General features: G+C 41.2%; 1 protein-coding gene across 1 annotated transcript in view; it reads left to right on the forward strand.

The window, feature by feature from the left end:
* Positions 1-1,837: 1,837 nt before the first annotated feature.
* The window catches only part of itga10 (integrin, alpha 10), a 68,344-nt gene continuing 54,175 nt past the window's right edge, over positions 1,838-16,006 (forward strand). Inside the window, exons 1-2 of the mRNA XM_067402753.1 lie at positions 1,838-2,034; positions 2,554-2,790. Coding sequence (XP_067258854.1) covers positions 2,739-2,790 — 52 coding nt within the window. The 5' untranslated portion in view covers positions 1,838-2,034; positions 2,554-2,738. The remainder of the gene's footprint in view (positions 2,035-2,553; positions 2,791-16,006) is intronic.

Here is a 16,006-nt window from a genome sequence, read left to right on the forward strand (position 1 = left end):
ACATATTTAAATCAGTTCATGTGAGTACAGTGGTTCAATATTAATATTATAAAGTGACGAGAATATTTTTGGTGCGCCAAAAAATCGAAATAACGACTAGTGATGGCCGATTTCAAAACACTGCTTCAGGAAGCTTCGGAGCGTTATGAATTAGTGTATCAAATCATGATTCAGATCGCGTGTCAAACAACAAAACTGCTTAAATCACGTGACTTTGGCGCTCCGAAACCACTGATTCGACACACTGATTCATAACGCTCCGATGCTTCCTGAAGCAGTGTTTTGAAATCGGCCATCACTATATAAATCGTTATTTTGTTTAGTTTTTTGGCGCACCAAAAATATTCTCGTCGCTTTATAATATTAATATTGAACCACTGTACTCACATGAACTGATTTAAATATGTTTTTATTAGGCTACATTAATAGATCTTGAGAGAGGAAATGTCATTGCTGGCTATGGAGGCCTCACTGAGCCATCGGATTTCAACAAAAATATCTTAATTTGTGTTCCGAAGATTAACGGAGGTCTTACGGGTGTGGAACGACATGACAGAATATTCATTTTGGGTTGAACTAACCCTTTAATATTATGCTGGAAAATAACAGTTTTGACATTTTTGGTATGAAATAAGCATTCAATTACAGTCAGTTGTTAGTCAGTAACTCCACCTAATGTGTTTTCAAACGTTAGTGTAGCTACTTTGTTTACAAAGGAGACAATGTTGTCAGTAAATAGCCTACTTCCAGTTGAAATATGACATGTGTGAAGTGTGAAGAAAACAAAGAAAAATCAAATCAGTTTTCAAAAAGGTCAGATTTTGTTGCGCATTATTTTCAATTAAGCTTTAAATTTAGATATGCAAAAAAAAAAAAATAATAAAATGTGTATATTTAAGAGATATAAAATTATATTAGCCTACAGAGATTTTAAAATGTGGTGGATGACAGTGTGATGGAAATTTGGTGATGGAGAAGAGCAAGCAAATAAATAAATAATTCTATAAGTAAAACAGAAATAAGATACAATTGTTGTGTTGTCATAGATCTCCTATACTCAGGCAAACTAAATGAGTTTTCTGGGTTGTGGTGAAACCTAGACATGACCAAAGGCACTACAATGTTTTGACAGTCTTAACATAACAGTGTTGATAATATCTGTGGCGTGACTGTGGCGAGAGAGAGAGAGAGAGAGAGAGAGAGAGAGAGAGAGAGAGAGAGAGAAAATCAACCAAATCTTGCTTTTTTAAAAATAGAAGGTCAGGTCAGTCTGCTTTTTAAGTGTTTGATGCTCTCTTAATGCGTAGGATATTGATCCGTTGGATAAGAAAACATATGAAAAGACGATTCTGTCATAAAAACAAAAGGTTTATTTAAAGGGAAATGCAAACTAATTGGTCTGTGTTATCGTAACCATAATCTACACGGAGTTGGCAAATCCATAATATATTTGTTATTCGATTAACTTCGGCTGGAAACTGTAATACTATATTCTTTTCCCCTCAAATTTTCCAACAACACCGCATCTGATGTACTATAGCTTTACGTTCAATGAGAGTAAAATAAAGTTAAACAGTGTGCGTGTGTGAGTGAGAGAGAGAGAGAGAGAGAGAGAGAGAATTTGTGGGCCAGGCTCAAAAAGGGTCCAGTTGACTGAGGGAGACTGGTCTTGCTGCAGAATCAAGGCGCTCTTTCATTTTTCTAGTAGTGTATATATTTTGGAGACACATTGCGGTCGAGGGAAAGCAGCTACGAAGGCAATTAAATATATTTCACCTCAGGAAAAGAATATTTATGATAATTTTCACATTTCATATGTAAAGGACAAAGGCGTCTCTAACAACATTGAGAGAAAATTCATGGATATAATCTTTTTGTCAGTTGTTTTTGTGAATGTATTTATTTTGGGAACCGCTCGTTTGCAAGAGCTGGACTAAACTCGTACGCGCGCTTATTTAACGGCAGCAGGTGTCGGAGCCGCGCAAACCTAGAATTTAAATAGGCCTAATTGTTGTTTATGTGGGGAACAAGACGGTAAGTTAACCTGGGTTTTTAATTTCTTAGTTTATCAAGTTTTTTTCTTAATAGCTATATATAAACCTGTTGTTCAAAGCAGTCTTATTTTCTTCATTGGGACACCAGAGGTTATGACTGAAAACACAGCACCATTCAGTGTCAGTTCCTAACACTCTGCCTATATCTCAATTTGTGCTTCACGAAAGAAAAAAAGACGGTTTTGGAATAACATAAGAATTAGTAAATTAGTGAATTTTCATGTTGGGTCCTTGTAGTTTGCCATTTATTTATCACTTATAATGATTAGAAACTTATAACATTGTTGTTGTTGTTGTTGTTATTAAGAAACCATAATATGCAGACAGTGTATTGTTACTTATTTGATAGCCTACATGGTCAAACGAAACTTGTTTGTATTCGTACTTGGTCAGACGAATACTTGTTTGTATTCGTACTTGGTCAAACGAATGCTTGTATGAGCCAGAGTATAAAGTTGCGAGAAAGCCAGAATACTACAGTAATGTCTTTCATGCGCAGGGAATGTGAGAGCGGCGCGCGTGCCACAGTACTGCACTATGAGCGCGTGAGTTACAATATGCCACTGAAGAGGAAGCACATCTCCACCTGAGAGAACACGCGCGTGCGCAAGCTGTATTTACAATCACTGCCGACATTTCCAAATTGAAGAAGGAGAAAAAGAGACTGAATCACATAACTGGCAAATGGAGATCCACAAGTACCTGCTGTTGTTGAAGATCACTGTTCTTCTCAAAGGTGAGTTAACGGGTTTATGCATGAGTTTAATTGCGTTGATTTGTGCTATATACTTTCTCAGTCACGTGATGTTCATGTAAATAATTTCTTAAATAATTTAAAACCTGCAAATAATGCTTTGAGGTAAAGCATTTGGAGCTGTCATCTGTAAGATCCCTGCACTTACAAGGCATGACTTATCTTGTAACCCAAGCTGTTGAGTCTGACTCCAAGGACATTATTTATTTGTTCAGCTGACCACATATTAATGTTATACTATAGAGTAATTACGAATTAAAGTGTAAAGCATGAAAGTATATATATATATATATATATATATATATATATATATATATATATATATATATATATATATATATAATCACTATAACATCTTGCTTACTTGCATTAGTAGAGTTATATTCTTTATAAACCGAATTCAAGACATCAACAGATCAAACTATGGAGATTATGAGTGAGACTTTTGTTTAAATTCACTGAAAGAAACTAAGATTTTAGATAACGTAGGCTTATCATGGCACAATTAGGTTTACAATGTCACATATCTGGACAAATTACTGTAAATGCTAGAAATTGTGCTTTAATGGACCACAACAGTTGCAGTTGAAGTATTTCCAGACTGTAGTCTAGTGTAATGACGCTATATTGTACACACATATTACCTATGTGTCCATGTTGTTACCTAGACTGCATATTGTAGGTGTTGGTGTCTGTTTTGTGCATATATGCTGCTGTGGCTGCTGATGGATTCTGCAGATGCTCAGTAATGCGCAAGCTGTCTTGTGTTTAGCTATGTTCTTCTGTGCTTTAGATAGAGAATACAGGTGTGGACTCTGGGAATTCCACCCCCTTTTACCCCCTCCATTTCTCCCTGCATTTCTCACTCTCAAGCCTTCCGTCCCCATCTCTTAGGAGAGTTGATTGAGACATAACATGAAAAGTAGGGACAACATAATGCAGTGAAGGAATAGACAGAAATCCACTGAAATGTTTTTCAAAGTGTGAGCAGATACATTAAATCTGTTTGGAAAGAAGTGTGATTTAAAGAAAGAAAAGTGACATGAGAAACCAGACTATATGCTTATACAGAAATTGAGGATGAATATGTGTCTGCATGGATGTGACGGTAATTTTTTGTCCTATATTTTAATTTAAAAATACATTAAAATGCAAATCATACAATTACTTAAATAGACAAACTGTATGCTGAACATGTTTATAATTTCTGAAATTCTTTAATTAAGTCTTTAAAAAATTAGATAATATGACCTTTTTATGACAAAGGTCATGTACTGTGAAAAGTATTTTTACTTACAAATGTCATGTAATATATATATATATATATATACAGTGAGGAAAATAAGTATTTGAACACCCTGCTATTTTGCAAGTTCTCCCACTTAGAAATCATGGAGGGGTCTGAAATTGTCATCGTAGGTGCATGTCCACTGTGAGAGACATAATCTAAAGAAAAAAATCCAGAAATCACAATGTATGATTTTTTTAACTATTTATTTGTATGATACAGCTGCAAATAAGTATTTGAACACCTGTCTATCAGCTAGAATTCTGACCCTCAAAGACCTGTTAGTCTGCCTTTAAAATGTCCACCTCCACTCCATTTATTATCCTAAATTAGATGCACCCGTTTGAGGTCGTTAGCTGCATAAAGACACCTGTCCACCCCATACAATCAGTAAGAATCCAACTACTAACATGGCCAAGACCAAAGAGCTGTCCAAAGACACTAGAGACAAAATTGTACACCTCCACAAGGCTGGAAAGGGCTACGGGGAAATTGCCAAGCAGCTTGGTGAAAAAAGGTCCACTGTTGGAGCAATCATTAGAAAATGGAAGAAGCTAAACATGACTGTCAATCTCCCTCGGACTGGGGCTCCACGTAAGATCTCACCTCGTGGGGTCTCAATGATCCTAAGAAAGGTGAAAAATCAGCCCAGAACTACACGGGAGGAGCTGGTCAATGACCTGAAAAGAGCTGGGACCACCGTTTCCAAGGTTACTGTTGGTAATACACTAAGACGTCATGGTTTGAAATCATGCATGGCACGGAAGGTTCCCCTGCTTAAACCAGCACATGTCCAGGCCCGTCTTAAGTTTGCCAATGACCATTTGGATGATCCAGAGGAGTCATGGGAGAAAGTCATGTGGTCAGATGAGACCAAAATAGAACTTTTTGGTCATAATTCCACTAAACGTGTTTGGAGGAAGAAGAATGATGAGTACCATCCCAAGAACACCATCCCTACTGTGAAGCATGGGGGTGGTAGCATCATGCTTTGGGGGTGTTTTTCTGCACATGGGACAGGGCGACTGCACTGTATTAAGGAGAGGATGACCGGGGCCATGTATTGCGAGATTTTGGGGAACAACCTCCTTCCCTCAGTTAGAGCATTGAAGATGGGTCGAGGCTGGGTCTTCCAACATGACAATGACCCGAAGCACACAGCCAGGATAACCAAGGAGTGGCTCTGTAAGAAGCATATCAAGGTTCTGGCATGGCCTAGCCAGTCTCCAGACCTAAACCCAATAGAGAATCTTTGGAGGGAGCTCAAACTCCGTGTTTCTCAGCGACAAGCCAGAAATCTGACTGATATAGAGAAGATCTGTGTGGAGGAGTGGGCCAAAATCCCTCCTGCGGTGTGTGCAAACCTGGTGAAAAACTACAGGAAACGTTTGACCTCTGTAATTGCAAACAAAGGCTACTGTACCAAATATTAACATTGATTTTCTCAGGTGTTCAAATACTTATTTGCAGCTGTATCATACAAATAAATAGTTAAAAAATCATACATTGTGATTTCTGGATTTTTTTCTTTAGATTATGTCTCTCACAGTGGACATGCACCTACGATGACAATTTCAGACCCCTCCATGATTTCATGTTGATGGCACATGAAAAAAAAATATTCCACATCATTTTTTGTTTCATTTGGGAACATTTCCCCCCACCCTCCCCCAACCCCCAAATATTTTTTCGTTGCCTCAGGACAACGTTGTGCGACAATGGTACAGAGTCATAGAGAAAATTATCATAAAAATCAAATTTAAAAAAAAAAATTAAAGAAATCATTAAGTAAAAAGAGAAAAACACTTGAAAGACATTGATATATTGAATTTGATACATGCATAGGTCTGTATCATGTAGTGTGCTATGCCATATAATGTACTTCATGTAATAAGATTTCACTCCATACGAAACTTCAAAAAGCACTTCTTCTCTGCTGTGACATAGTGGTGTATGTTACAATTTGGGTGTTCCTGCACACCCAGGAACCTTGCATCTTCCCTTCTTATAATACATTGTGGCCAATGAGAGATATTGTCTAAAACCTCCTCGAAAAGTACCCCTTATCGCACAACGTTGCCCTGAGGCAACGAAAAGAAAAACTGAATTTCTGAACATGCAAAATAAAAAAAAAACTTCATAAAACCTGAAAAAAGGCTTCTCTACACCTTCATACATGCACACATATTTTTTATGTACAATTCATGTCGTTTTAAATAAGATTACTAAAGCAAATGATATTGCCTTCTTCTCACACCATGTGCTCCTGTGACCGTGTGTCAGAACAGGACGTCCCACCTCTTAATGGTGCTTGATAGTGACTCTAACACCTTACTGGACTGTTATTTGGTACTTTCTCGACCTTTCTAATTGGTTGTAATCATTTAAGAAAAATTTACTAAACATAGGGCTTAAGAAAACTTTCCGTTGCCTGAGGGCAACGCTGTGCTGAAGAGGGATAATATATATTTCATTGACCTAAATATACAAGAAAATTAGAGTAGGAATAACTAGAGAAAAGAGACTGCACCATTTAAATTTCACTGTTTAAATTAACATGGATAAAATTGTTTCCCATTTCAGTGGGTTTCTTAGTAACATGTTCTCTTTCAGTAATGTGTCCCATATGTGTTCACATATTACTCATACTGGCATGGCTGAACTATACATTTGCATTTCTAATAAGGTTCATTCAAAGTGACATCCCTCCAGTGGTGGGTGAGAATGCCTCTCTCATTGTGGTTAAGGAAAGCATTTATGTGTGTAATAGTCTATATGTGTGTTTTTTTGTGTAAGGAGTGAGAGAATCTCAGCTGCTTTTCCAGACTATTCACCACTGAGCTACATAAATGTTTACAGTTGTCATGACAGGGCCCTGGAGGCATGGACCAAGAAAACCCACAGAACTGAGACAGAGGACCAAAGATACTCTAGATCTCTTTCACACACAGAAACAAACATTGAAGAATGAGAGCAAGAGTGAATGAAAAGAGGGGAGTTTTTGCAGGGTGGTTCTTGATGAGATAGTTTGGAAGAGATCAATGACCTCCAAAAGCCACTTTTGGACACTTAGGTCAGTGGAGAGCCGCCCACTGTGCAACACAATATTTTAAGACCTAATATTATAAGATATTTCCTGTGCAATTTCTGCTGTAATTATAACAATGCTGCTTGTTCCCTTTGTGTCACTTCGACATTGTCTCGATGACTGACACTTGCAGTCATACTTGAGACCCCCAATTATCTCTGATACATTGAGAAAAGGCCAATGAAAATTAGCTAAAACAAGGTGGCGTGCATCCATTAATTCAGATTTGTTCTTCAGAGCCAAGCGAATGTCACCTATACACAATACACCTATTGACAGATTGCTGGTGTTACTGTGCAGTTCAGCTGCCTGTTTCTACGCCTTGCACAGATAAGTGCAGGGAGAGCTTCCCCTGTGCGTTTCAGCAAGCTAAAAGAGCAAAGCACTTGGCAGAGAGCATCTTTTTAAAGATGCCTTTCCGCCTGTGTGTTTCTGGGTGTGGTCGATATTGCTCGTTCTTGGAGCTGAAGTCGTGGAGGGCACCTTTTACTGCCTGGTCCTGCTTCACAAGCTCTTCCACCCTCACAAGCTCTGCCCCACCCTCGACAGTTGGGTAGCCAGGGAGTACATGGAGGTTCCTTAGGTGGAGAATGCGTTTGCGGTGCATTTATGGAATTGTCCTGGACTCCCATCCAGGGCCTGTAAATTTAATTAATCTCTGACGGTGAAGGCTTACAGTGCCGCTGGACAGGCTGCTTCCACCATGCATGACATGGCCATCCTGCAGATCCATCAGGCCAAAGTACTTAAAGATCTGCATGAGGGTTTTCCTGTGTGGGGATTGATGCAGGAACTGCGTTTCGGTGACCGATTTCACTCTACAAGTGACAAGGGTCATGACACGTGCTCTCGACCAGGCGATGTCCACTGTTGTGGTCCAGGAGTGACATCTCTGGGTGAACTTTGCTGAGATGCAGGATGCTGACAAAGTACGCTTTCTCGATGCCCCCATCTCGCAAACTGGCCTCAGTGACACTTTCGAGGGCTTTGCCCAGCAATGCCACTTTCAGGACTCTGAGGCCCCACACCCCGTCTGCTCGTCGGGCATCCGTCTGTTACTGACACACCTGCTCAGCTGCAGACCGAGCCTACAGCCTGGCCACAGCATTGAGCCACTTGCAGGAAGGTGATGCCACCCGTTCATCAGGCGAGTGCCAAGAACCTGAAGAAGGCTTCAAAGCATCCCTGAAACAGGTGACTCAGAAATTTTGGGCTTTAGGTCAACTGAAAAAGGAACAAGCTCTCCCCAGTGCAGAGCATCTCTTTTCTCAGGATGAGTTGGACTCAGTTTTATGAACGACCACGCTCAGTCAATGCTGATATTCAGAAGAAAAACAGTGGTTCAGCTGAAACCAATTCAGAGGCTCCTGGGGGATATGGTGACCTCAGTGGTGGTTATGCTTCTCGGGTTGATGCAAATGAGACTGCTATATACTCGAGTCGGTAGATGGACATGGTGCAGCGGCACACATCACGTGGCCATCATGCTGATTTGTCGTTGCTTATTAAGCCCTTGGACGGACCTACATTTCTACGGGCAGGGGTTTCCCTAGAACAAGTGTCCAGGCCTGTTGTTGTCACAACAGATGTGTCCAAGAATAGCTGGGGTGCCGTGTGCAACGGGTACGCAGCAGTATGTTCCTCATGGCAGCAGTAGCTTTTATAAAACGGCAAGACGGTTTACACTCATGACGCATGTCGCAACTTGCCCCCCATCTCCTCCTCTGGAGTCAGCCACAACTGAAGTCGCTGTGGGCCACTCACATCCCAACGTCGAACTCAATCATGCAGTGGGAACTCCATCCACAGGTTGTCCAGCTGATTTGGAGTTTGTTCGGCGAAGCACAGGTAGACCTGTTTGCATCCCAGGAATCCTTCCATTGCCCTCGGTGGTATTCTTTGATGAGGCTTCCCTCAGCAGTAAAAGGTGCCCCTCCTGAGGAAGGACCTCCTTTCTCAGGGATGGGACATAATTTGGCACCTGTGCCCAGACCTCTGGAACCTCCATGTCTGGGCCCTGGACAGGACGTGGTAGACCTTAGTGACCTATCACTAGACACTATCATTTAAGCCAGAGCCCCCTCTTCGAGGTGGCTGTTCTTCAGAGATGTCAGGAGGATAAATCCCTTATGTGCCTTAAATGCCTTATCTCCTCTTGGGACCTCTCTGTAGTCTTGCTGGACTTACAGAGAGACTACACTATCACAAGATTTTACAATCTCTGCGTTGAGCCAGTTTCGTCCTGTGTGCTATTGGATAAGTACTCCATATGTAGTGATTCCCTGATGGTAATGCCATATGAGGTATTCTCCACGATACCATTTCCCTGATGGTAAACCCATGTCTTCCCCTTGGTAAAGCCTCGCTCTGCCACCAGTCACTGTGCTTGTAGAAGTTCCTCCCTCTTCAGGTAGGACCTAGTGCAGAGACTTCTTTCCATGTGTCATACTTCCCAGTGGGTTCATGTGATGTATACTTCTCATGTTAACATCCCTTCAGGCAGGATGTGGTCTTCGTATTGTTTCTTTTTTCGCATGGAAAAAGGAAAGCTTCCCCGGTGCTACCTCAGGTCCACATAGCTGTGAATTAAAAAAAAAAGAGAAAAGGTCGCTTCAACTGGACAGAGGATATACACCCTGTGACCCCTTTGGAGGTTTGCTGAGGCTCCCCAATGCCCTAATGGTCCTGACCCTCTGGTTGAGAACCGAAGTGTCCAAACACTTTCATCTTCATTTTGAACCAAATATATATTATCATCTATTAACATTTTTGTCATTTTTTAAATAAACGTTGCAAATGTGGCTTAGTGTTGCCCCATCAACATAAATATAATGGGTTTGATTCCTTGGTAATGCACAAACTTTTTAAATGTGTACCTTGAAAGAATTGTATGTCACATAAAGTAGTGACTAGTGAGCATAACTACAACAGAAGGAAAAGTGCAGAACAGGGATAAGGAGAAATAGGTGCACGAGAATTGTGGGAAGGCAAGTTAAGTTTTGTGAACATTTAGGCAGGAAAAAAAGAATGAATTACAGAGCATGTCCCATTTATTCTTTGATCCATATGTATCCCCCCTCCATGTTCTTGTTCCACTGGAAAGAGAGAGAGAGGATGAGAGACTGAAAGAGAGAAACGCAGGCACCCTGTTTGAGGTCTGTGGGGTTTGGTTCTGTGCCTGCCCCCTTTCTGAAAGCCTCCCCCTCTGATTTTTGGGTAAACAATCCTAAGAAATCCACTCAGAGCACAACTTCACCCACAGTGAATGAGACCTCAGTGTGCGTGTGAGTCAAAACCGTATCACACAAAACAGAAAAATGCCCTCAGATAGGTTTTACTGTTGGTATTATGCTGGGAGTGTGATTGACTGGTCATCTTTGTTCCACACAACTTTTTTGGCCAATCGGGTTGTTTTGAATTACATTTACCATAAGCTACAAATTCATCAGTGAACTTTCCCTTCAGCCTCTCTCTCTCTCTCAGTCATATAAAAGCCAGGTCTGTGTGTTATAACAGGGAACCACTATGTTCAGTAGTTATTGCAACCAACGCCCTTCCCGCTCTTTTTAACTCCTTTTCTCTGGCCTTTTCCTGTCTGTTACTCTATCCATCCAGTTCATTCATCAAATACAGCTGTTCTTTAATGCTCTTACTCTCCAGCATCTTGACTTGAGATGCCATATGAATCTTTCTTGATCTTTTGTATTAAAGGTGTTCATACTACAATGAATTTTTTTTGTGTGTGTATTTTAAATTATATTATGACCAAAACAGTAAACATGTTTTTACCAAGTAGAACATGTACCTGGATCAACATCCTTGATGATCCTGGAACAACATTCCAAACAAACCAATCAGATTTGAGTGTTTGGTTTACAGTTAATGTTAAGTTCAGGCTACATTTTCGTTTTTACTGCAACTGTATTACAAGTGAACTTATAGGTATACTGATAGTTTACTAGTTAAATACTTTTAAGCTAGCACATTTTTAGTTTCTGTGTACATTTGTGGATCGGGATATCAGATAGTTGATTACATGGTAAGCAAGTTTGTGAATATTTTAAATAAACAAGGAAAAACAAAATAATAGCGATCCATCTGTCATACAGTGTTATTGTTGCTGCGTTCAGCGCTCGTGACACGCAAGACGCGTCACTATGGAAACATTAAAGGCAAACATTCTAAAATAACGGTGGCCTTAAAAAACTCACTCTGGGGGGACAGTTAGAATATTTTAAACTCACGCTCGAAAGGGTTAAGAATAGGTTACAGAGAATCAGTACAGCAAACAGACCAAAAGATGGCTGACTTCTCTAACTCAGCGGATTATCCAAGATGGATCAGACGGTTCGAGTGCTTTCGTCTAGCATCTGGATTGAGTTCAAAGCCTGAAGAATACCAGATCAACTCTTTGTTATATACCATGGGAGACGAGGCAGACGATATCTTCGCGCTGTTACCGCTGGGTGAGTCAGATAGGGAGAAATATGACTGTGACGTGGAAGCATTCAGACAGCACTGTATCGGCAAACACAACGTCATATTCAAACGGGCTCAGTTTAATCGGCGATGACAAAGTGACGGTGAAAGACTTTCATAACAGCAGTACACAAACTGGCAGAACACTGCAATTTCAGGGCATTAAAGGAAGAATTAATCCGAGACAGGATAGTTGTTGGTATCAGAGACAGGAGACTGTCAGAACACTTGCAACTGGATCCAGAGCTAATGTTAGCCAAAGCTATCCAAATAGTGCACCAGAATGATACAATCAAGAAACAACAGGCAGTGTTACATGGATCAGGATTAAAAGAAACTCACTGCTTAAACATCGATGCGATAAGGGATAAAGTACCAAAGTAACAAAACACAGTATAGGAGACAAAACAATCCAGGCAGATACTTGGACAATAAAAATACACAAAAATCAACGAAAAAAGACTGTGGAAGATGTGGAACAGGACGTAAACATTCCTGGAAGGAGTGTCCGGCGAAAAATGCAGAATTCAGAAAATGTAAAAAACTAGGACATTTTGCAGTTGTATGTCAGACATATAAAGTGGACTCTGTTTCGCAACAGGAACGAGAATCCTCTGATCTACAGGAGTATGCTTTTCTGGGAGAAATGTCAACAAAGACCACCACAGAATGGACAGAGACTGTCACTGTAAACTCCTGTTAACTTTAAACTCGACACAGGAGCAGCCGTGTCTGCGATTCCAGAGAGCATCTTCAAATCGGGCAAGTTTGGTGAGTTGAAAACACCCCCGAAAGTACTGTATGGTCCAGGACACAACATACTGGATGTAAAAGGATGTTTCCAGTGTATATTGAGTGCAAAAGGACACAACAGCATTCAAGACATCTATGTTGTAAATAAACTCACAAAATCTCTTCTGGGTCTTCCTGCCATAGAGGCTTTGAATCTCATTCATCGAATTGAGACAGTCACACAACAACATACTAACTACACTGAAGCATTTCCGTCGGTGTTCAGTGGTCTGGGACAACTGAAAGACCCATATCACATCGAGCTGCAAACAGGAGCGACACCGTATGCTTTATCCACACCATGTAGAGTCCCCATACCTCTCAGAACAAAAGTAAAGGAGGAACTTGGTAGAATGGAGGCAATGGGGGTAATCTCAAAGGTGAGCAGCCCCACAGAATGGTGCTCGGGAATGGTAGTAGTTCCCAAACCAAACGGAAAAATCTGTATATGTGTGGACTTGACAAATCTAAACAAATAGGTCAAATGAGAGCACCACATTCTACCATCTGTGGATCAGTCTTTGGGTTTGCTGTCAGATGCCATGGTTTTCACAAAACTAGATGCAAGATCAGGCTTCTGGCAGATTCCTCTCACCCAAGAGTCAAAACCACTTACCACATTCATTACTCCATTTGGGAGATACTTTTTCAATAGTTTTACATTTGGAATCGTGTCAGCACCTGAACACTTTCAACGGCGAATGTCTCAAATGCTGTAGTATTTCAGTGGTGTTATTTGTCATGCAGACGACATTCTTGTTTTCGGCTGAGACAAACTTGAGCATGACCAGCATCTGAACAAGATCTTAACGAAACTCCAAGCAATTTGACTCATGCTGAATGAAAAATGTGAGTTTGCTAAGACTGAAATACTTTTCGTCGGACACAAAGTCACAGCAAAAGGGCTAGAGGCGGACCCAAGCAAAGTCAGTGCTATTCTACACATGCCAGAACCAAAATGCGTGGCAGATGTACGCAGAGTCCTAGGAATGGCAAATTGTCTTGCTAAATTCCTACCACAGCTGACTTCAGTCACCGCCCCACTGAAGGAACTGCTTAAAATGAGAAATGAATGGCTCTGGGATGAGCCACAGAGACAAGCATTTAACACTTGAGTTCACCAAAAGTGCTGGCTGTGTATTCACCTGAAAGAGAGACGAAAGTCACTGCAGATGCGTCTTACGGCATAGGTGCCGTTTTGTCACAGAAACAAAAAGATGGAATATGGAAACCGGTGATGTACATATCCCGGAGTTTAACAGACACAGAGAAGCATTATGCAAATTGAAAAAGAAGCGCTAGCAGTGACATGGGTAAGTGAGAGACTGGTTTCATACCTACAAGGACTGCACTACATGATTCTCACTGACCATAAACCTCTCATACCACTGCTGGGAGGCAGAGGACTAGACAAACTCCCACCTAGGATTCTTAGATTTCGCCTTCGCTTGCTGCGATTCAGTTTTGACATCCAGCATGTTCCAGGTAAAAACCTGATCACAGCAGACACACTCTCACGTGCACCATTGGAGGTGGGTCCATCACAGGCTGACTTACAACTGGAAAGAGATGTTGATGTCTTCATGGACGCAGTCATGTCTTCCTTCCCAGTAATGGAGAACAGACTGGAACAGATAAATCAAGCTCAAGCTGAGGATGTCACCTGCAAGAAGGTAAAAGAAATTAAGCGGGGAACTGATGCCATATTGGCATGTGAGAGCAGAACTGACTGTACCGAACGACATTTTGTTGAAGGGTGACAGACTGGTCATTCCAGAGATACTGCAGAACGATATCCTGAAAAAAAAAAATACATGAAGGGCACCAGGGAATAACAAAGTGCCAAGCCAGAGCTCAACACTCCATCTGGTGGCCTGGTGTCTCATCACACATCCGTCAGGAGGTAGAACAGTGTCACACATGCAGTCATCACAGAATAGTTCACTGCAAACCCCTCTTACCTACTCCTCTTTCAGCGTGTCCATGGCAGAAAGTGGGAATGGATCTGTTCGAATGGAAAAAGGAAACTTACCTTCTCATTGTGGACTATTTTTCCAGATACATGGAGGTTGCACATCTGAATGTCACATCTGCGGAGGTCACGGTCAAAGCAGTCAAAGAGGTTTTTGCTCGTCATGGCATTCCAGAGGAGGTCATCTCTGACAACGGACCGCAGTTTGTATCGCATACATTCCGACAATTTGCCCAGGGATGCAATTTCAAACACACCACGAGCAGCCCCCGCTACCCCCAAGCAAATGGAGAGGCTGAAAGAGCTGTATGCACAATTAAAGGATTGTGGACTAAAGAAACCAACTACAACAAAGCCCTGCTCATGTCAAGAGCAACACCTTTGGAGCATGGGTTTTCCCCTTCTCAACTGCTTAAGGGAAGATGTATTCACACCACTCTTCCACAAATACAGCGAAAACTAGATCCAGAGTGGCCAGACATTCAAGAATTCAGAAAACTACAGGAGGACACAAGAAAATGCCAGGCGATGTACTACAATCGTCGCCATGGATCACACTCCTTGCCCCCTCTGCAGAAAGATCAAAAAGTGCGGCTTGCCACAGAGAAGATCTATGGAACTGTGTGCAAACCTGCGCAGACCCCAAGATCATACATTATAGTTCTACCAGAAAGACTCGGGAGCCAAAAATAACATAATGATGAAATTTATTAACAACCACAAAGCTAAACAATAAGATAAAGTTCTTTGGCATAGGCCCTGTCCGTAGCACACATCCGAAGGGTTGTAGGCTCGGCATATCCTGCCCGGAATAAAGGCAGGGGCATAGCCGACCCCCCACAAGGATATGGACAGGGACCATCCTGGTGGTGGTGGGGAGGATGGAGGTGGAGATTGGCGTCAGCATCTGCGAACTCAGATAAGTGTGAGTACCGATGCTTTATACCTGACCTGAGTGTTAAATAATGATTGGTTCGATATGATCTAATGAATGACGTAACATTAGAGTCTTCCTGGCAGAACTTACACTAGAGCTTTCATAGACTGATAGAGGGGTGCTGCAGAGAAATAGAAAACACCTTCATCCCATTGGAGGCGTTTCTAGAGCAGGCAGGGTTTACAAAGCCCCTGAAAGACTGAATTTATAGTTCAACTGAGTATGGGACTAAACACAAGGACAGATGGATGAATGAGAGTAAAAAAAAAAATAAAAGGAAATGTCAATGTGTTGAGTTAATACAGGTTGAATTTTATTTGAATTTTATAATACAGTTTTGAGAAAGAAACTGTTATGTGTTGAGAAAGATAAGGTTATAACATGTTCTTTAAAGAAGAAAATGTTGATATATGTTGTTGAAAAAAAGAGGCATTACTTAGCTAAAAGGAGGAGGTGTAATGGTAGGGACTTAATTACCCATGAGGCGCAAGAGCGCGGGGGAAGAGATGACGTAGGGGGAGGCAGAATAAAGTGGCGTTCGCCATGTGAGTTATAGACTTTATTTACCAGATAAACAAGCATGCCGCCATCTTTATAAAATTGTCTTTGAACTTCCGTTTTGCGGTAGCTCTGTACATTTCT

The sequence above is a fragment of the Chanodichthys erythropterus genome, chromosome 2, assembly GCF_024489055.1.
Source record: "Chanodichthys erythropterus isolate Z2021 chromosome 2, ASM2448905v1, whole genome shotgun sequence".
Classification (NCBI taxonomy): Eukaryota; Metazoa; Chordata; class Actinopteri; order Cypriniformes; family Xenocyprididae; genus Chanodichthys; species Chanodichthys erythropterus.